Source organism: Sitophilus oryzae, unplaced genomic scaffold (assembly GCF_002938485.1).
Source record: "Sitophilus oryzae breed Bouriz unplaced genomic scaffold, Soryzae_2.0 scaffold_371_pilon_pilon, whole genome shotgun sequence".
NCBI lineage: Eukaryota > Metazoa > Arthropoda > Insecta > Coleoptera > Curculionidae > Sitophilus > Sitophilus oryzae.
Window position 1 is genome coordinate 89,843 of NW_022146942.1, and position 23,494 is coordinate 113,336.

At 33.5% G+C, this 23,494-nt stretch overlaps 1 protein-coding gene across 1 annotated transcript in view; it reads left to right on the forward strand.

Moving 5' to 3' along the window:
- LOC115885091 (multidrug resistance-associated protein 4-like) overlaps window positions 1–23,494 on the forward strand; it is a 68,060-nt gene that overhangs the window by 18,857 nt on the left and 25,709 nt on the right. Inside the window, exons 2-5 of the mRNA XM_030903875.1 lie at window positions 12,083–12,289; window positions 18,784–18,894; window positions 22,526–22,702; window positions 22,831–22,990. Of these exons, the coding sequence (XP_030759735.1) occupies window positions 12,216–12,289; window positions 18,784–18,894; window positions 22,526–22,702; window positions 22,831–22,990 (522 nt within the window). The 5' untranslated portion in view covers window positions 12,083–12,215. The remainder of the gene's footprint in view (window positions 1–12,082; window positions 12,290–18,783; window positions 18,895–22,525; window positions 22,703–22,830; window positions 22,991–23,494) is intronic.

Here is a 23,494-nt window from a genome sequence, read left to right on the forward strand (position 1 = left end):
ATTCCCACCTCTAATGTATTATTAATGGAAAAAATTAAAGGCTTGTTAACTTTTTCTATCACTAATATACATCTACGTGAGGTCTGAATGCTTCTTACAACATTACCTCACAAGCACATGTTCTCTAATCAAAACAATAAAAAACAATAAACTCTTCGTTAAAATCAGAAAACAGAGCATCCACATCCTTAAAGCAGAAGCACTGGGACTGTACCGGCAAACAGGTCTTTGCCATTTCATTCTCCTAGCTCTCAAATGAATGAGTTTCTTCGCAAAGCTCAAACGGAATTCAAAATTTATTTTTCTACCGTCGACTTATCGGTCAGAAGGAGACATGGATGTTATAAATTATTATTATTGTTTAAAAAAAAAAAAAAAAAAAAAAATAATTGTATTATTTGAGTTTGTTCGTATTTTATTCACGGTCAGTTTGAACTTAATAGTTATTGTTTCGGCGTTAGGCTAAATCTATAGAGAACTATGCTTTTTGTAGAATTTGTTTTCAGAGAGCGTCCTACCGTTTGGTATTTAAAGTTCCCAAAAATTAGAATTGAATAAAAACTGGAAAGATGTAAAATTTAGGAAAACATTATGTTTCTCTGAACATTTCATTGCACCGGTTAGTTATCAAACGAATAACAAATATTTCAAAAAAAGGCACTATTTTTTACTTGTCGGTGTTAAAGAGTGAAATTCGTTATTCCCTGAAAAAAATGAGTAGCCAATTCACGTATTGCCAAACAATTGGTGGATCTCAGTCGTTCCCAGAAATAACGGAATATTTTCAAAACTGTAACACATAAAACAGGCATGTTATCATTTAACGAAGACTTCAGAAATTTCAAGAATTTGGTCATGAGTAGAAAAATATTGTGCTGGGTTGGTGTTGGGTTTCTATGTAATTTGAAAAATAAATAAAGCTGTCTCTTTAGTTGTCAGTTTGAGGTCAATATTTTCTTAATTTTCGCACGACGATTGAATTGGAACCAGAAATGGTCAAAACGAAATAAGTAAATTAATGACAGATATTCCAGGTTTGAGGCGACAAAACGCCATATCCAAACTATCTATCTATCTGAACTCCGAATAACTTATGAAAGAATACAAAAATTTTCAAAAATGAAATTAAAAAACGTGCGTGAATGAAATAAAGTTTCTTAAACATATTTCTTATATATTAAAAAAAAAAAAAAAAAAATATTTTTATTATTTTGAAAAAAAAACTATTTTTGATAGATATAAGGTATTCTTTGACAGTTTCTATGGAAAAAACTAAATTATTTTGTTACCCTGTTTGTCCGATAGGTGAACCAAACAAACTGATCTGTTTTAGTTGTAAGGTACCTGAACCAATTAAGGCCACGTTAAGGTTTAAAGGGGCATTGCAAGAAAAATATTAACTAACCCTTAGAAATGAAGCCAGGAACAATTAGTGCTTCATATATGTTGATCCTACATCAAAAAAAAGTATAATTTTGTTTGTTTTGTGGATTTTTTTGTTTTTAAACACTGCAATTGGCCTTATTGGGTAACCCAGGCACCTTTTGTGGCCACGCCGTGTAGAAATTGATAAATAGAGCTATTACAATGTTAAAAACAATTTTTTGTTGATAACATTTTATTTAACTGCCATAAACTAAATTTCGCAATCGTAACAAACAAACTTGTTTTTATCATAGATTCCCTGCATAACCCGTCACATTCCTCATGGACGTATCGGCAACACAACACACAAAAAGTTCAACACCCTTATCTTCACAACTCCTTCGTTGGATATTTTTGCTTTTAAAGTATATTAAAATAACAAATAAAAAAAATTGTTGTTAAATTTCTGTTACCGTCGAAGGTACCGCAAAACTAGTGGAAGGTTTGTTAAATAAATCTCTGACAACAACTTGAGCAGCTGAATTAATTGCTTTGCGTCGTTTAGTGACTGGAATTTTTAATTCAGGTGTTGGAAACAATTCCTTCATACTCTCCCTCGATTCACTCAAAATTGAGTCTTGATTTTCATTCCTAGTTTCAGGTTCAATTGCATCAGTAGTTTTATTACCGTTACAACCCGAAGAGGTTTTCTTCTTCAGAACCAAATTAATGAGTCGTTCATTATCAGAATCACCATCGCATCCTTCTTCCGATTCTGAAGAGCTTAACGTTACTTCGTTACGAGGATTTATTTGTGGATCTTCCATTCCATCTTCATTATTAGCTGCAGGAGATGCACGATAGGACAATCTACTACGAGCAAATGCAATTTCTGGTATGGAATTAGGGTTGTATGGAAATATTCCAGTGGCTTCAAAAGCCGACTGTAAATTTTTCACAGACATAGCTTTTGGGTAAATTTCGCTGAGTATCTTACCATGTCTTGTTTCCGTTATTTTTCAACAGGCGTTATCCAATAGTAACAATACTTCTTTCAACACCAAAGCTAAACGATTTATCAAGTGGTTGTAACTCGTGTGTGGTGTTGCTAGGCAGACACAAAAGAGTGATTCCCAATGCATCTGCAGTTTCAAAAACAGAAATATCCAGGTGAGAGGCTGCTCCATCCATTATTAGCAAAACGTCTCCTTCGGGCTTAAATTTAGCGAAGTGCTGTAAATGCCACTTAGCCAAAAAATACTATGTTCTTAGGTGTCATTTCATCACAGTCCTAGAGCCATATTTTCCATCTGTCCTTGCACCTTTTTTCCTTGGGGTCATTAATCATTGGGGTAGATGAACCTCCTCATTCGGTGCTGAATCTCAAGAAGCCTAATCTGCAACCCTCTTTTCATCCATAAAGCAATATCATGTGTGGTCTGTTTTTTTTTCTAAGCCTATTATCTGTTTAGCCGTAGTAAAATAGTCATTTACAATGGTTTTGTTCATATAATCTCTAGCGGGATTAAGAAGCCGGAGCTTTACGTGCTCGGTGATTTCTGGTGCCTGCAAGGGGTTACATGCATTGCTTAGCGTCAAGGGTGGAGCGTAGGCACTAATGATGTTGACGTAAGTTTTATATGATATGGGGTACCTTAGGGTCATAAGACGTTCGGAGACAGCAATAGGTACTTCTGTTAACTTGGTGGCGATTTCGTTTTTGATCGCAATGCCTACACCATGAATTCTACTGTGTGTTGCGGGATGACCTTTCCAAAAGAAGGTGTAATGCTCCTCAGTGTGACTACCTTCATCTGCAAAGCGTGATTCGCTTAGAGCGGCAACATCTATATTAATCGGTGGAGTTCCTGTGAGACCAGTGCTGTTCTTCTCTCTGGTCGATTTGAATTTATCTTGTCCAGTAGAGTGCAGACGTTCCACGCCGCGAACGTGAAACATTGATGTTTTTTGTTTCTCCGATGATGCGCTCGAGTAGGCACACCTCCCGGAGATCCGATTGAGGGGGAATTTTACCTCCGGACGATAATTTTGTTCCACTCGAATGTTCCATCATTGCTGTGTGTAAGCTGCGTGAAAAGGTTTAACTGTGGCGGTTACGCTGCCGCACAATTTTGGCTGCAACTGTAGCACGGGATGGCTACGGCACAGTGAGGACTGCGACGATAGTTCCCTTTTGCTACGTTCTCGGCCGGATAGGAGTAGTTTACTACTCCTCTTCCCCAGAAGATGGTAGGTCTGAGGGTTGTATAAGGTTATACCGCCTATACTCGGACGTCAGAGCCTCGTTTGTGTAAACACGGTGCACCACGTGAAGGTGAGGTTGACTTTTGGGTAAGCTAGGCTATATGTATCGCTTCAATACCCCTTGCACCCCTAAATAAAAACCCCTAAATAAACACCCCTGAAAAAATAAAGAAGTTATAGGGGAGCCACTTTTGAAACGCACCCGGTATATTCACCTACTGGAAAAATAAGTACAAAAAAATGTCACTGCCACCTGGACTACCGATGCTAATCAATAATAATTTGAACGCTTCCGTTGCTTTATTGTAAATCTGTGTCATTTATCGTATTTTTAGTCAATTACTGTCCTGGTGGTACTGTCGACCTTGAGCTGATGGGCTAGAAAAGATATTTGAATTAGTAATGTAAATATTATACGAGAAATAAATTCAAAATTATGTAGTAGCTTCAGTAACAGCAATAGATTAACGTTGATGTCAAAGATTGTTATATCAGATGAGTAACGCGCCGGTTTTTAAATCGGAATAAGTACATTTATTTAAACACTTTCTTTGTAGAGAGTACCTGTAGTAAACATCTTTTAAAAAAGTGGAAGACTTGCAAGAGTATTGTTGCAACACTAAAACCAAGGCTGGACCCTGCAAGGCCAAGACCAAGAGAGGTCTTGCATCTACTCATCATTACTAATCTTCTTCTTCTTCTTCTTCTTCTTCCTTCTTCATACTAGGCGAATCGCCTGTTTGTCGGCGAATCGCCGGTTTCGTCGTCTATACCGGTTAGACTGATAAGTTGTCGCTCCACTGTTTTCGTGGATGTCCGAAGCTTCTGCGACCTAGCGGTGATTTGTCCCGTGCAACTCTCACTATCCGTCTGTTGTCCATTCTGCTGATATGCTCTTATTTACATTTTCCACCTTGCGTGCTGTTCTTATGCTTTCATTTCACTCATTGTCCAGAAGAGTCTTTCCAGCTATTCTGCGTAGTACTCTCATTTCGGTTGTCTCTAGTAGTTGTTTAGTTTTCGCTGTATCAGGTCGAGTTTCTGCAGTGTATGTCATTATTGGTCGTACCGTTGCCTTGTAAATTCTTGCTTTAGTTTCAATCTCAATGCTTTTATTTCGCCATATTGTGTCATTCAGGCATCCTGCTATTCTGGTTGCCTTCGTTGTCCGTTCTCGCACCTCCGCTTCTAGTTACTAATCAACCATAGATAAAAGAAATAAACATAAATAGATGGGAATGCTCGGTTTTCCGCCAAAACTTATAATTGTTTGGTTTACTGTTTAAAACAACCGTAAACAAGAACAGAAAGAATTTTCTCTTGTTCAAGGCAGAGTCATGTCAGAAACTTCAAAAATTATAGAATCTTTGCTTCTAAAATTTAAATCGCCCTCATTGAAGAAATACCGAAAAGTGTTTAAAACGTCTTTTTCAACAGTCAATTATTATTGCTATCTTCAGAGTTTAATTTAAATTGTATTTACGCAAACCCGTGATAATTGTGGGAAAGCTATGTGAACTGTGAACTGGCAAAAACCATCGTTCCATAACATCGGTTTCCAAAAAATGATTCTCATATTTTCCAACCGTGAATTAATATTGTAACCTGGGTGATATGAGTCTAACTAGTGTTGGGTTCAGTGCTGCAACAAGTCAGTTTTAAAAAGACTTAAGTTGTAAGTGTTAAGTCATTCCTAAAATGAACATTATTTAAGTCTTAAGTCAATTTCAATACAAAGTTCAAACGACTTAAGTCATTTTCTTTCAAGTCAAGTCATTTTGTAAAGACTTAAATCAATATAACATTATTTAGTTATATCATTAGTTCCATTTCAGGTCCGGTCTTCTAGGTTATTCCCAAGAACGGTAAACTAATAGGATTACTCATCCTCATAGAACGTACGTTCGCCTCTTCCCGCGCTTCAGCTGACAGTTGTGACGTCATTGTAGTCCTTGTCATGATAGTGTGTATTATTAGTTGCCTATGGTAAACTTATAAAAATAACAGCTGAGAAATTTTGAGTTAATTATTTTGTCAATTTTAAATGTGAAAAAGGTGTCTTTAAAGTTTTTAGAGCTATAGAGTGTATAAATACGTTCATTTTGTGTTGTGGATTGTGACAAAGTGCTTACTAAGTGCCCACGATTTTGTTTATTAATTATTTTAAAGCAAAATATGGAAGTACTCTAAAAAGAATGCTTGCAAAAGGTGATGCTGGGAACTGCTGTTCTTATATGCATTATTCTGATATAGTATATAGATTATTCTTATATGCTGTTCAAAAATGCATTATTCGAGTATTTAATACGATTTATACAGTTAATTTTCTATACTGCATACATATAAGGTGTTTAAATAAATAAACTAAATAATGAACGTTTTGCATTCGGCAACCAATCATGCACATGTGTGTATTATTGGTTGCCGGATAAGGACTAATAACCATGACAAGGACTACAATGACGTCACAAAGCGAGTAGTTTTCGCATGCACCTGGCGGACACTTTTGGCTGAATGAGCAGTCCTATTAGGTTAACTGTTCTTGGGTTATTCCCAGCATATTTCGTTCCGTTGAGCATTGTGGACACTTAAAATTGACATTATAAGTTTTCTAATAATGTCCGTTTTAAGTGTCCACGTGGTTTGGTCGAATGTTTTCTTCTTTAGATAGAGTGGCATTCTAGATTTGAATATGATTGAATTTCTTTCATAAGTACTCCATGCTAACTTACTTCTTCTGTTGATTTCTGGTATTAGAGATCCCGAGCTGTGTATTAGTTGTCCCAAAATTATATATTCTTCTGCCTATTTTCAGTTTTGTGTTATTTATTAGAATGTATTTTCTATCTACTAGTTCGTTGTACATTACTTTAGTTTTTGCCAAATTCATTTTGAGACCCACTTTATTGCTGGCTGTATTTAGTTCATTAATTTGTGTTTGTAGTTCTTCAGGACTATTGGCAATTAGGACTATATCATCAGCGAATCTTAGATGGTTAAGATTTATCTTTGTAATCAACTCAATATAAAATAGTCACCGAATAATACTGTGACGTGGTTCACTTCCGTCCAATTAGAAGTTCTACTTTTCAATCATACCCTTAATCAAGGGTCATACTATATATTTTTCTGTAAAAAAATAGACATCTTCAATTTAAACTAATAATTACAATTGGTTACAGTGCCTTATTTAAACGCCAAATTCTGTCAGTTTTGGAAATTCAACGAAAAAGAGAAAAATCATCGCATTTAGCTTATATTTCGGAATGTTCCTGTATTGTAAGCATATGGTCATGGTTATAATGTCATGTCTGTAATGAAATATAATTTTATAATTTTGCGATATTGAATTTCAAATAAAGCCACTCTACGCCGCCGTTTCTGAAAAGAAAATGTTATGCCCTTTGCCAGGGATGGCGAAGTTTTTGAGACATGGGTCAACTTATTCATATTTTTTTAGTACTAGCTCGCGAGTCACTAATGTCATTTGCACCAGAAAAAGAAACAACGGTACGGTTTATTTGATTTATAGTATTTTTAAGTACTTACTAACAAAAAATGTAAAACAATTATAATGAATCATTATTTTTAATAGTAAAGCATAATATCAAGTAGTATTTTAATTAGTATTATCCTTGTTTATATATTAAGTATTATCTTTTGCTATGTTTACTTTCTGATAAAGTCAATTCAAATCTGATGAAATCTGTGTTGGTAGAGTGTTGAATTTGCGGTTTAGAATTTTCTATATTCTTTACAACAAAACCTTATCGTTTTAATTTTCCCATTAAATTGATTGTTTAATTCAATTTACAATATAATAAATATTATAAAATAAGTGCAAATATTACACTTCTACAAAAAAAGATTCTTCAGGTGTCATTTTGAACACCATGGTCTCTATCAGCTATATCTTTCCCCATGCTTAATATCAGTCATATCACTGTTAAAAACGAGTTTCACAGTCTATAACCCATCATACATTTTCCTGTTGTAGGGGGGACAGGGTATTTCCCATTCTCCTCTGATAACAGATGTTCCTCCTCCGAGGGTATACACCCTTCTGTCTCCATTTTCTCCACCTCTTTAACTTGGTCTCTCCTTAGACCTGATACCGGGGTTATTAAAAAAAAATCGATAATAGAGGATATATCCTTCTTTATCTATTGCTTCCTTGGATTTGAGGTCAATTCCTGTTGTGAGGACCTAACCATAACCCTCCTCCCTCGAGTTCATGACTCGCCAACTCGATATAGGTACTTACATTGGAGTTCTGAGCCTGAATAAAAGCCTCAGCAGGTAGGTGGTGTCTTTCCTGTTGCTCCTCGGCAGAAAGACCGTGATGGCCGCCCCTTTTGAGATGTTTTCTCCCTTTACTGCAACCAGCCCCGGCCCTTGCCAATTTTTAAGCTTAGGTGCGATTTCCACCAACCAATCCGCCGATTCCATTCAATATCCATTCCATATCCGTACCGGCGTATTTTTTATTGTATTGGTGCTATACGTAAGCTTCCATTCCTTATCAGTTCCATACTTTTTATTGTACAATTTATATCATTACGAAAGTTTTATTTTAAAAATTTATAGATTTATTTATTTATTTTATTTAATAGGTGAAAGAATAAATAATTAGCAAAAGATTAACAGAGCTGGTACAAATGTAAGAACTTGACAACGCTGTTTCCGATACACTTCAGTCTATCCGCCAAAAAAATGTATGGGAGGAAAGGATAGGGCAAGGAAGGGAAACAGAGCGGATAGTGTGCATTGTGCATTGTCCTCTTCATTTACATGATATATTTTATATAAACGGAAGGGAAACGGAAGGTAGCCGATACGGAAGGTAACATATACTCTCCCTTTTTCCGAGGAGTGTTTTTGCTTTTGCTTCCTCTGGAGCAAATCCTTCAGGCGGAGGTATGTCCGTGCCTTTACTCTGCTTTGCTAAGACCTACTCTCAGAGGAACGTCTAGACCCGCCTGGTTAACTAGGCCGGGTAGACGAAACGTTAGCTTGTGTCGCTTATTAGGTCTAGAGGAGACGAAGGCTCCCGACGCTTGCTGCAGGAGGTGGTAGCTAGTCACAACCTAACCACAAATTACCTATAACAGATGCGAAAGAAAGCGACTGCTCGGAAACCGCTCGGCAAACCCGACACGCCTATTGAGTGGTGTAAATACACCAGTCGTTTAGTCCGGAAACCTATGCTGTATCGTATTCGCTTGCTGGAATGACATAGTGCGTGGTTATATGTTTCTTTTTAAAAACGCGTGTAGGATTTTTGTTGAACTTTTAAACTGTTATTTCTAAGTTTTGGTAATTTGTATATCTTTTTTAAAATGGGATGTGTTTATTTATAAGGAAAAAAAAGATATTTATAGTATAAAAAATTAATTTATTTAACAAAATTTAATTAAAAATGTGACAAAATAGTTACCTTTCTATTGGTTCTATCGGACTTTTTTCGACTATATAAATCTTTATTTGTAAACTTTAATACATCAAATATTTTTAATTTAATAAATCATTTAATGATGTAAATAAGAGGAAATTTCTCACATGGGTGGTCAAATTTTATAGTTTTCATTATATCAAACAGCCTCTGAGAAATGTTTTCAATTCAAAATGCCTTTAATTATGTTTGACTACATCATTAAAAAGGGTCTTCAAATACATCAATGTGATATTTGTCTAAAATTTGCAAAAGAATCCGAATCTCTGGATAACTCGAAATTATTTACCCATTTAAAAGCCTTTGATCATGAAAGTGGAAAAATTTGTTCATTTTATTTGCAGGCTGGAAAAATTATTTATATTAAATTTTGATGAGTTTTGCACTGAAGAAAACATTCAGAGGCTGTTTGATATAATGAAAACTATAGAATTTGACCACCCATGTGAGAAATTTCCTCTTATTTACATCATTAAATTATTTATTAGATTGAAAATATTTTATGCATTAAAGTTAGTACAAAAAATAAAGATTTATACAGTCGAAAAAAGTCCGATAGAACCAATAGAAATGTAACTATTTTGTCACGTCTTTAATTAAATTTTGTTAAATAAATTATTTTTTAAACTATAAATATCTTTTTTTTTCCTAATCTCCTACGAGCTGATATAATATGACGAGCAATCTATTAAATTACTGTGAGATTATACAGAAAAGTCCACAGACTTCGAGACATAGGAAAATCAAGTCCAGTTAGCGTGTGTCCAAATTTTGACAAGTTTTCAAAAATTACAGTTTTGTTTAGACTGACATTTAATTTCGCCTGACTTCTCGGTGAATGATTTTATGGGAGTACATACAATCTAAAATTTACGGCCATGAAGAAATTAAAAACTTGGAGCAGTTAAGACAGAAAATATTTAATGCCTTTGACACTGTCACCCCTGATATGTTATCCAATGTGTGGAGGGGATTTTATGATCATTTGGGTTATTGTTTAATGCAAGAGGGAGGCACTTTTGAACAATTTTTGTAATTTTTTAAATTTCATTATCCTGTTTTTTTACCGTTTACCCATTACCTACCTTGACGGACATGGGAAAACGGAGGTCCTTTTCAGGACCGCAAATATTCTGATTGAGAAAATTGGTAACTTTTTTTTGGATTAAAAAACAAAAGTTGTTAATATAATATCAATTTAAAAGGGTTTTAGTAGTTTTAATACACACTATGATATAAAATTTATTATTATTAAATGTACATTATTAATACTATTGTTCATTCGAAATGGCATTAAGGCCCAATTGCAACAATGATTTAAATTTTTCTTAAAGATAAGTAGAGCTTAGAATGAGCTGTATTTATATTTACTTTAATATTCACCTTAAATGCACTTAAAGGTGACTGATACAATTTTTGAATTTGAATTGTTTTTAATGATACTAACAATTTTAGTGCAATTTTTAATAAAATTTATTTAATATTAATAGAAATCCAAGAGATTTGAAACCTCTTTTAGCGATTTATAACATTCTCAAATGAATTACAGGTGCCCTTATTTTCTATGAAAAATCACACAGCTTTTTTCATAGTCGCTGCAGTTGCTATAGCTATAAAAAACTAAGTTTTTAAGGTGTGAAAATTGCGACACACGCTAAATGGACTTGATTTTTCGTATGTCTCGAAGTCTGTGGACCTTTTTGTATGCCTCGATAACATATTGGTGCAGATTATTTTCACCCAAACAAATAATAACCCAAACTATACATTGATGCGGATTGTCTATGAACTCTTTCTGAAGGTCACAGAAACCTGAACGCGTAATTCGGTGTTCTTTCGCATCTGTTGTACTGTACATTTCCTCTTCTGTACGATTTTCCATCTTGGACAGCGTATGTCAGTATATGCAGCTGTTATTTGGTCTTTTCTTTATTCTGTGCAAGAAGTCCATGAAGACTCCATGCCAGGAAAGGAACTGTATAACATAATAAGTAAAGTCCATGTCTCCATGTTTCCTACTCGTCCAGTTCTCCACGTTGTGGATTAGCGTTCTAGTCCACCTTTCCTTTTCGGATATATCCCACTCCTCTTGCCATTTTAGATAGGTAATTGTTCGTTGCTGTTTTCTCACCTCATCACTAACCTCCACTTTAACAAATAAATCTCACTTTTTCTCGGCTACTATATGAAACAGATTCTTAGAGCCATTTTTCCCGGCTGTGGGGCAAATTTATCCGCAGAAGTCTTCCTCTCGAAAGGGTTAAATATATTTTTTTAAATGGTTGCTACTTCAGTTGAGGGAAAAGAAAAAAAAGGAAAAACCGACAATGTTCATTTTATGTAATTAACTACCCAAGTCCCAAACACAATGACATGTTAAATTGTAATTTAATATAACAAACCATGACTAAATAATAAAGTATACAGTAATACATTTTTGTATCTCTAACATAGTTATTTGGCAATATGAAATCATAATTTTTTCCTCAAGTCGATTTCGTGATATCGTCAGTTTTTTTCCTTACCCTTCAGTTGTTACATGACATATATGTCAAAATAGTTTTTTTTTCGTTTTAGCACCGATTATACTGGTATTAGCTACGCCAGTGTTTCCGTATGTATATATTCGAAGGTTTTAGGCATGCTGAATTTATACCACATGAATATTTTTTATAATTTCATAATAAATAAATTTCCCATTTGTTGCGAACTTTCTGTATGTAGGTATTATTGTATAGCTATGGATAATTTTTTTTTATATTATAAGCCTACTTTATGAAATTTAATATTTTTTTATATATGCTTCAAATATATAAGGCGGCAAAAAGAAAACATTAACCCTGTTATAATGAAAATATAAAAATATTTACTTCTTTTTGAGAAACGGGTTTGATTATGATCTCTCAACACCATTTATTTAAACGTAAAAATAATTATTATTAATATTACATTTTTATTATAATCTAAATTGTTTTTAACGTCTTATCTTTTCTTTTTCAGATTTAAATAAGAGTGCCAAAGTGCCAAACCGAATTAAGCCTAAAAACAATTCAAACTTCGAAGTTTTGTTTCAAATTTTGAGGCTATTTTTAACAGAGAAAAAGAAGAATAAAGTGGAAACTTTACATACATAATGGATTTTACTAAAGAACGTCTTAATCCCAATCCAAGAGAGAAGGCGACGCCTTTCGGCCTGCTTTTCTTCACGTAAGTATTATGATGTATTATAGACATTAATTATTATTAATTAATAAATTACTATTTTGAAAGTATATACCAGGTGGCGTATTTCCATAATATACCATGTAGAGGGCATATTATAGGGTCCCTAATCCCCGTTCTCAGTTTTAGTTCAGCAGGGAAGATATCTCTCGCGGTATAGAAAGGAATTGGAAAATGTACCAAAATCAGATATAGTTTGTAGTCGCATTGCTGAAGAAAGCGATTATGCGCGTCAAGCGTTAAAGCGTCTGTTGCAACTAAAACTAAAATAAAACTCTTCGTCCTACGTGGGCGACAAAAACGGGCGATACATACAAAAAAAACATGTGCGCCACTGACTTTTTTCTCTTGTTAGCAGTTGTGTAGGCCAGTTAATGCGGATTAAAACTTGTATCTTGATATTTTGTTCACTTCGGTCTCCTTGATGAGATAAACACAATTTTATTAATTAGCATTAATTCAAGTCTATTAGCAAACTTCAAAATGTTTATTGTCATTAACTGGTCAAAGTGTTAAATACTTTGGTCAGTAGTTAAAGTACTCATTCATTCCTCATCAAAAAATATAAAAAACAGTTCCTATAAACATAGGTGCGGAAATGCATAGTTTTAAAGTTACAGGATGTTAAAACTTTTAAAAAAATAGGTGTTTTGAAATTCTCTTAAATACCATTATTTTTTTAAAATTTGTTGTGGGTAGTACTGAATATCAGTGTTATAAATTTTAATAAATTTAATAATAATTTAAATATTTTATTAATCTTATTTTACTTTTATATTATTAATTGTTATTAATAAAATTGTGTTTATCTCATGGAGGAGATTGAAATCGACAAAATATCAAGATACACTGTGATAACCCATATGCACGTCCCTGCTGAATCTGTCATCTGTCAACACTTTTTAGTACTAAAATATGTGGCACTTATCTTATAGTAACTTTTGCCCACAAAATTACCCCCAAGAAAACTAGAATAAATCGAAAAAAAAATGAAGACTAACACCCCGCAGCTACGAAACACAGCTGAATCGGACCAACCGGGTGCGTCTCAAAAGTGGCTCACCCCTATAACTTTTTATTTTTTCGGTTAAAAAAACGAGATTTGGTAAGTTAGTATATGACATAAATTGGGATTGATTGACGTATTCAATTGTTTTCTGTCACTTCCGGTTTCACCGGAAATGACTACAACTTTTGATTTTTAAATGGTACCTCGGTATTTTTTACTTTATTCGATAGAAAATGACACTCTGAATCGAACGACATATCGTATGTCAATTTTTGACATAGTCACTGAAAAACAAATTCTATTTTAAATTTCAATCTAGAGTGCCATGGTTAAAAACACTAATTTTTAATCAAGGAGCCTTGGAAAAATATATTTGATCGTCTAATGTTTTTAGTGTCTTGTCCTGGCTGTTTAAAAGATGCCTTTTTTTTCAAACGGAACGAAGGTGGCTCATTAGCATATTTGGAAAAGGCATTTTTTTACAAATAATTTGATACCAGACACTTGGTATTTTGAGTCAAATTGTCGTTATGAACCGCATGTTACAATATCAAATAAACCATATGCCAAAATGTCAAAAGTTGATATGATATGTCATTCGATTCAGAGTGTCATTTTCTATCGAATAAAGTAAAAAAATACCGAGGGTACCATTTAAAAATCAAAAGTCGTAATCATTTCCAATGAAACCGGAAGTGACCAAAAACAATTGAATACGTGAATCAATCCCAATTTATGTCATTTCTATTGTGTGTTCCCCTTTCTTGAGTTATAACGAGTTATAACTCATCGTACAGTCTCAGGGCTTTAACAAAAGCCAGTATCTGAGACGGCTCCACAGCGACCAGCCCTCCATCCTCGACATCAGACGTACCAAAGTTCATGGCACGAATGGTCGTCGTCTCGGCGCACTTAGTGATAAGGTGTTCTGGTGTTTCCCCATTTTCCCCACAAAATCTGCATTCACCGTTGTTTCTCAGCTTCAGCCTACTGAGGCGTTCGTCGAGGAGACAGTGTCCTGTTAGAAACCCCGTGACAATCCGAAGATTGTTTTTACTTAAATCAAGGAAAACCTTTGATTTTTCTCGGTCGTAAGTTCTGAGGAACTTTTTCGAGTGTCTTAGACCGTTGGAGGACACCCATTCCAAGTGACGGATGGAGTCTTCCAGATTCTCCAGTTCGGCTTTCAGTTGGTTCCCGTTTGGAAAACAGAACGGTTCTGGTTCAGTTAGTGGAGTGTTCGCTCCTTTCCTAGCTAGATCGTTTGCTTTTTCATTGCCTTTTATCCATTGGTGAGCAGGCAACTAGAGTAGGAGGACTTTATTTTCTTTGCCTAATTTGTTGAGCTTCTCTAGGCATTCTTTGACCAACTTCGGATTGATGGTTACTGAGTTGATCGCGTTAAGTGATGCTTGACTATCGGATATGATGGCAATTTCCTGTTTTTGATAGTTCCTATCTAAGATAAATTGTACGCATCTTTCGATAGCATAAGTTTCTGCCTGAAGGATACTGGGGTAGGTGCCCATTGGTTCGGAGTATTTAGTTTTCGGCCCAAATACTCCTATCCCTGTCCCTGCTTTGGTTTTGGAAGCATCAGTATACCACGTGATGGTATGGTCTTTGATATGCTGAGTAAGCGTTTCTTTCTTCCAATCCTTTTTATTACTCAATACTACAGTGAGGTGTTTCTCAAAGTTGTAAATTCTTCGTATGTCATCCACTGGGAGTTGGAGAAGTGGAATTTTCTTTTTGAGGGTGTTCCAGGCCACTGACCTGAAAATTCTCCCAGTACTGTTTCCGTCAATGGCCATTCTTCTCATTCATTCGTTTTTCAAACTTCGCTTTCTGGTGAATGACATTACTGCGGTTTTATCTGAGTTAATACTCAGCCCAACAGTCCTGCATCATCTCTCCGCGATGCGGAGTCCTCTTTGGATAATATCACACAGGGTGCCTTCATGTTTCCTCCGTGCAATGGCGACTATGTCATCTGCATACCCTATGCAGTGTATTCCCGCTAGAGTTAATTCTTCCAGTAGTTCATCCATTACCAAGCTCCACAGTAGGGGGAGGTCACTCGGAAGTGTGTTCGCAAGGAGTTCCTTGCGTTGTTTTAACAACTACAGTTTTGGTACCTATCTCAGTCTCTGCTGTTCGCGTTCTGCCCCTCTTGTTTCAAGAGATCGCTTGACCGATGACTGATGAATGAATGATGGTGACCGAAAACAATTGAATACGTCAATCAGTCCTAATTTATGTCATATACTAACATACCAAATTTCGTTTTTTTTTAACTGAAAAAATAGTTAAAAGTCATAGGGCTGAGCCACTTTTGAGACGCACTCGGTATGTTGATATAAGAAATGCATCTTATTTTTACACGAGGAGTCTCCTCACGAGAGATGGTACATGTTTTTTGAAACACTTTAGAGACTTTACTGCTGAAGTAAGCTAGAGGGCAAGCCTTAGAAACACTATACTCTTTACATGATATATTATAGAAATACGCTACCAGGTGGTTCATCGTTCATCGTCGTTGGAAACATAGAAATAACTCACATGCAAATTTTGAACTATCCAAATATTGGCTCCCATGTTAATTTTACTGCGAAGTCGTAAATAGTTATTTGAAAGGTCTGCGTATGCTAAATTTATATATCAAATTTGAACAATTTTGGATTTTTTTAACTAATTTAAGAAAAACTGCATCTATTTTTAAATTATAACTGCACAGGTAACAATGCAAAACCAGTAAAATAAAAACAAGAGTTTTAAAAAACAATTTCTGGCTATCTCAATCCTTGATTTAATTTCTTGCAATTGTTCCGCAGTTTTATCTATTATTGTGCCCCATTAATATTGTAGTATTTATATTTTGGTCTTTTGACATCAATCATGAGTTTTGTTTTTTTCTCAATTCATATTCAGTATTCAGCACATATTGTGTATAGGAGACTACATACGAATGTAGAGAATTTCTACATGCGAATTTGAAGAGTTACAAACTACGGTACACACAATAACACAATATTATAATATTTGTCTGTAAAAAAATCATAATTTTCTTAACGTTATTAAATATATACCTTATCATCGAAAACAGACGGCGTTCATTTCATAGCCACCGCTGACACCATTTTTTTATCATATTGTATTTAAAATCATAATCATTATTAATTCCAAAAAGACAGCTCACCGAATGAGTCGTCTCTATAAAGTATACAAATTTCAGGAAGTACTCAGTACTTTTGGATTTGGTTAAGGAAGGGGGGAGGGGGGGGGAAGGGAGACAATAAAAACTCATTAAATTCATTTATTATAGCATTAGTGCATTGATTATGTTCTTCTAATAGTATATTCTTTCTTATCTGTAAGAATATAATATATAATATAAGTAATTATTGTGCATGACGATGTTGATATAATCTCAACTTTATTTATACTTATACCACAGCTTATACTTATAGATATAGTCATTTAATTATCATGATTCAATAACGTAATTTACTTAATAGTTTTTACGAAAATGTTTAATATACAGGGTGACCCCTAAATCAGTGCAAATATTTTTAGGGATAATATATTTCGATCTCAGAAACATGTCTACGAGGTTTTTTTCGCAAAAAAAGTTGAAAATTTGGAATTTTTTGAAAAAATCTTATTTGGATATTTTTTTTATTTTTAGTTAAGAAACGTAATATCTTTATAGTATGGCAAAATATGTAGTACCTAGCCTTGTAGTAGATTATATTTACAAGAAAGAAAATCCAGAAAAGATCCAGTGGTTTTCAAAATTTAAGGGAAAATTTATTTTTAAGTAAAATATCTCCGTTATTTTGGACTTATTTGAACATCGGTAAAAAGAGATATGTTTTTTTTATCGAGATCTACCGGTCCTGAAAATACTTGCACTTATTTAAGACTCACCCTGTATATTTTAAACCAATATTTCAAAACCACACAATCGAAAGATAACCTTTTCATTATTTCAACTTCTAATTTCATATGTTTAAAATAAGTAAGAATACATTTGTAAAACACTTAAATTACACCAATCCGCATCTATTCACTAGTTTTATATTATATCATTATATCAGTCAGTATTATCTGGTTTACTAATTATCTCTAAGTCATTGATCTAAGTGATTTAATCTTTGTTTTTAGATATACATATTATGTATTTGATTCGAGTGGATCATTTTTTTATGTTTAACTTTCCAAATGCTGTTTAAAATACTCATTATTCTACAGACTATTTGCAAAGATTAAGGATTTATAAATTCCTTGCCATTTGATCACGAGCCAGTTACATTTAATATAATAAAAAACAATAGTTGTAACCTTGAGTAAAAATCGCATCAATGAAAAAAAAACCGTTTAAATAAATCTATAAATAATATAGAAATAGAACGTGGCTAACAGATATACAGTATATTTTTAGAAAAAGATGTGTTTTAAGTCACAGTTTAATTAACACCATCTTTAGTTAATATTCGGTGGTTAAGCATTATAGGCAAGGGGCAACTAGACACAAACTTTTAGGTGGGTTAAAGTTTTTTGAGGGGGCTTAGGTCACTAACAGAGCCGCCATATTACTTAATCTAAATCAAAATGAAAATCGATATTTAGAAAATCAAATCTCTGTATTTCCTATTCCTAAAAAATCAACGGCGTACAATTAAAACAACATTCATTTACTTCGTTTAGGTTGAAAATCTATATCTGATAAAAATTAAATATTTTAGATTACAGTTAATGGGTCATAAGTAGACAATGCTAATATAAGTTTAAGTAAAGCAAATGAAAGCAAAGTTATGCAGTACTTTTTATTAAGAGTTCGTTTCACTTTTCCGAAAAAGTGGCAAAATAAGCGTTCGGCATTTAACGTATAAAACTGGCTAGGTATTTTTACACAAATGAAGAAGGGAATTACAGATAAAGGATACTATATCCGTATTGTAGCACATATCTAGACAACTTCTCTATTTTTATGATTTTAATTGTCAAACATCAACAAAATATTCCTTATGTTTGGACTAAATTTTCTCGAAAATAAAGAAATAATTTAAAATACCGTTACAATACGGAAATAGATTGAAGTTTTGTGATTACAGTGATATATAATTTTTATAAAACACAGTGCAGAAGGTTTTTCTCATTAATACATTCACAATAATTATTGAATTCCGAGGTAAAAGTCTCTGGGCAGTCCACAAGGGTGCTTTTTGTTTTAAGAAACCTAACCTTGTCAAATGTCGTCAGAAAAAAATAAAATTGAAAGCTTTAACTTTTAGTTTTCTGGAATATCTCCAGATATACTCGGAATTTTATAGTTTCTAAACAGCATATTATTAATCTCACTAGTGCACAACTTTATTCAATTTACCTATATTTTTTGCATTTCTACGTCAGTTGTTTTTCGTAATTTATGTAGCTATTATGGTTAAATTTTTACAATTACTTTCAGATATACAATAGGAATGTTTAGAAAAGGATATTCAAAGACATTTGAAGTGGATGACTTATATAATCCAATCAAAAGTGATAGAAGTAAGATTTTAGGTGATAGATTAGAAAGGTAAGTGTTTTTAATTTATATATGTACCCCAATATGTAGTAATAAAATATAAAACATTCAATAGAATCCAATGGAGAAGGACAACGAGACATTGTTTTGTTTATAAACATTCTGTTTGTAAACGTTCTGCATTTTAGGACATCCTTATTCGATTTTTTTACATAATTTTATTTGCAAAATATACCACCGAAGGTTTCCCGAATACAATTCGGACTACCCTGTATATAGGAAACAGTACAATATTCGCATGTACTAACTAGACCTTTACAGATGTATGCAGATATTGTCTCTGATGTTGTAGTACTATGGTTCATATGGAACGAAGAAAGATAATGCCTCGGATAATGCCTATCTTTTTTATATCTCTGTTATGAGCGTATTGTTTTCAGCTGGACAAACTGTAGTTGCGGCACCAGATATTTCATTCCAGACTTTACCATTACAAAAATATTATTTCTGTTTTTTTGCAGATTCTCCACAACGTTTTTTTCCTAGAGAATAAGCGTTGCCTTTTTTAAATATCTATTAACTTTGATTTTTTTTATTTTAAAAATTGCAGAGGTAATATTTTCTATATAATATATGACTTCGTCATTTTTTAAAATTCTGGCTGGACCGCTCATCTAATGATTTATTGTTGACTTTGTTTAGCAAGTACACTCACCGGCACGAAAAACGAGCACCTTAAAATCTTGATGTATTTCAAAGTTTAATATATTTTGTTCTATTGGGCCGATGTTGATGATTTTTAAAGCAATATGTAGCCAAATGATTGACTTTTTAGTATATCTTTCTAAATTAAAAACTAAAGTTTCCATGTGTCAATTATACGACAGAAAACAAAATGTTGATATTTGGGTGAAAGTTTGAAACACTCTGTGGAGGTATGTTAACAAAGCAAGGAGTTTATAAATAATTTTATCATCTAGGTGTATCCTTTCTCCATAGTTCACTTTTTGGTTCATCTCAATAGCTGTATTTTTAGTAACATCGTATTTTTACAATAAAATCAAACCTTTGCTTTTGGTCCTAATCAACAGACAAGAACAGACAACAGAACTTGTTTTTAATTTACATTAATGATTTACCCGTGGCTACACTTCAGAATCATATGATTTTGTTTGCCGATGACACTACTATCTTATGTGCTCGGAAATCCCCTGAAGAAATTCAAACTGATTTTGAATCGATTTTGCTAAATGTTGGTGACTGGTTTCAGGCAAACCGATTATGCCTGAATGACATAAAACAGAAAGAGTTATTTTTTCTCTTAAAATAAAATATAAAGTAGATTTCTGCAGCGTCCGATTTCTGGGAATAAAATTTGACACAAAACTGAGTTTTGAAAATCACGTAGACTATGTGGCAGGGAAGGTTTCCATAAGCATGTATGCATTTCGGCGATTGGCTAAGTGTGTGGAGAGTGATGTGTTAGCTGCCTCATGCTCTCATTCACTCGGTGCTTACTTATGGAATACTTGTTTGGAGTCACTCAGCTCATGCTGACAGACTGTTTGGATTGCAAAGAAAAGCATTGAGAATTTTGTCAAATTTAAGTTGTCAAACAGATACAAAAAACGCCTACAAAAGAATGGGAATACTGACACTTCCATGTTACTATATCCTCCAGTATCTTTTAATTGTGAAGGATAACCTAGAACTATATACTACGCATGATGAACAACACAATTATGCAACCAGAAACAGAATGAATATAAAGCCTGTTCACATTTGCGCCTCGGAAGATCTTGGAACTCCAGCCTTCATTATGCTCCTGCATGCTTTAATAAATTATCTCAAAATGTCACAAGTTTACCAAGACATCAATTTAAAACGACAATTAAAAGCTATCTTCTGATATGGCTTATTTTAGTGTTACCTGTGGTGTTACTGATTTTTTAGAAAGCAGTGAAGGGTTATAGCGTGGTTATAGGTCAAAACATTTACATTGTGTATTTATTGTTTTTTTTGTGTACTTTAAATTACTGTTTGATAATTGTTGTGCTTATTTTATAATTTTGCATTTTACAAAATATGACTTTGTGTAAGGATACTTGTATCTATTAACATGCAATAAATGATTTGATTTGATTTGATTTAGACCTATAAAATAATGTTTATGCTTTATTTTTATGCAGTTTTGAAAAATCATATTATTATTTTGTGTTTTGGGCAGTTACTCAAGCAGAGATGTTTTTCAAAAGTTGATCTCTACCATGATCAATAATTAAAGCAGCAATAGCCCATACTTCAGAATTTTAAACCATCTCATAGATAAATGCAACAAGTTTAGATTGGAAAGCCCGTAAAAATTTTAGGTCGCGAAATTATTTAGGGTCGCGACCGTTATACGCGATCTGGCGCTGCTATAGCGGTCGCTAAGAACAACGGCAAACAAAAACAGAAATAATTTTCTTTTGTCAAAGTCAGAATCTTCAAAAGTCATAATAATCTTTCAAAATCTAAACCGCTCTCATTAAAGAAATTCCGAAAAGTGTTTATAGCGTCCATTTTCAAAGTAATTATTGCTATCTTGTGAGTTTAATTCAAGTTTTATTTACTCCAACCGGTGATAATTGTGAAAAAGTGGCATTAAAAACTTAAAAAGCTATGCTGTGAACTGTGAACTGCAAAAACCATCGTGGATCGTGGCTATGGATCGTGGCATCACGTCGGTTTCCAATGTTTCATAGGTATTTCATACATGCGTCCTTATATAAAATAAAGTTTCTTGTATGCAAAACCCTGTCTTTTATTTATAAAATTAAACGAAAATAATAAATTTGAATAAACAATATTTGGCGATATAATTCCGGAAAAAGCCGAACCGCTCCGAAATTTTCAAAAGTTTTGGGTCGCGACCGTTGCAAGAATAGCGCCAAATAGTGTTTACATTGTCCTTATGGGCACTTTCCAATCTAATGAACCATCTTTACTAGAGTAAACGTCAATATTACTGTGACTTTACAATGACAGTGGCATTACAAAAACAATATTTTATAAGTGTGTTGATGAGGGTCCAAAGGCAAAGGCAGACTTTTAATGCTGAAATTGCTGTAAATAGTTACCGTCTTATTCAAAAGCCAATATCTCCAATAAAAATAAAGTTATTGAGATGAATAAAAACAAACTATCGAGAAAAGACATACCTAGAAGATAAAATATTGTTTCAGTTCCTTGCTTTGTTATCATACTCCACAGGGTGTTTCAAACTTTCACCATAATATCAACATTTTGTTTTCCCTCGCATAATTTACAGACAGGAACTTTCGTTTTTAATTTAGATAGAGATGCTAAAAAGTCAAATAATATAGCTACAAATTGCTTAAAAAATCATTAAAATCGGCCTACGAGAACAAAATATATTAAATTTATGATACATCAAAATTTTAAGGTGGCCGTCTTGAATGAATTCTCCATATTTTTTCTCTTTATTTTATTCTGTAATGGCAGTTTTTTTCATATGAATATCAAAATATGGCTGTTACAACACTTAATGGACTTAATTTCTTGATATATACTAGTTTTATATATAATTAATTTATTATACAAGATGTAAGAAGATAAGGACTAAAAAAGTTGCGCAATTCTTTCTATGTTTTGCTGATGTTATGTTGTTATTTTATTGCAGATCATGGAATAATATTTATGAAAAATCCGTCCAAAAAAATCGAAAACCTAGTCTTTTATTCGCTATGATTGCTTCATTTTGGCCGGAATATACAATTTTAAGAATTATATTAGTTATAATGAACACATCCTCTTTATTACAACCTATAATGTTAGGAAAACTATTAAATTATTTTAGGTAATGTTATAGTTATAATAAACATTTAACACTACTAACAGTAAAGCAAGCTTCGTATCGTATAAGTCATAATATTTTTGAACCTGTTTGTTTTTACTTTATTTTTCATTATATTTTACTTTTATTAGGGATGATAGTGATATCACAAAGAATCAAGCATTTTTATATGCTGGAGCCGTAGTTTCTTGTATATTTATTACTAGTTTAATGAATAATCATGTTTTTATGGGTGGTTTTCATTATGGAATGAAATTGAGAGCAGCATGTTGTGCACTTATATACAGAAAGGTATGCTGGTTTTAAATATATTATATTTTTTTTTCAATTTAAAATCTTATCTAATAAAACAAATAAATGTGGTTAACACTGTGAAATTTAACTGCCCGTTGTATCGTTGATTGAAAGAATTGGAAAGATCCGCAACCTAAAGGTACGCGCACACTGACCAGAGCCACACGCGCCGCATTGACCGAAGGAAAATATTGTTTGTGTTACTTTAAATGGAGGTGCGCACACTAGTCAGAGCCGCGCGAATCGCATCGACGAAAATGCGGCCAGTATTGTTGGGGCAGAATGATTTTGGTCAATGCGGCTAGTGCTGCTGACGTCACACGCAATTCCTTCCATTCTACGCGGGTAGCCGAATCGAACTAGCCGAAAAGAAGATTAGAAATTCAATATGCTAAGAAAGTTCGCAAATTTTTTATGGCTCATTTTGAAATAATGAAAATTTTTTAGTTCGTCCTCAATTAAATATTTATGGTAATAATGTGTGGAATTCCCCTCCTAAAG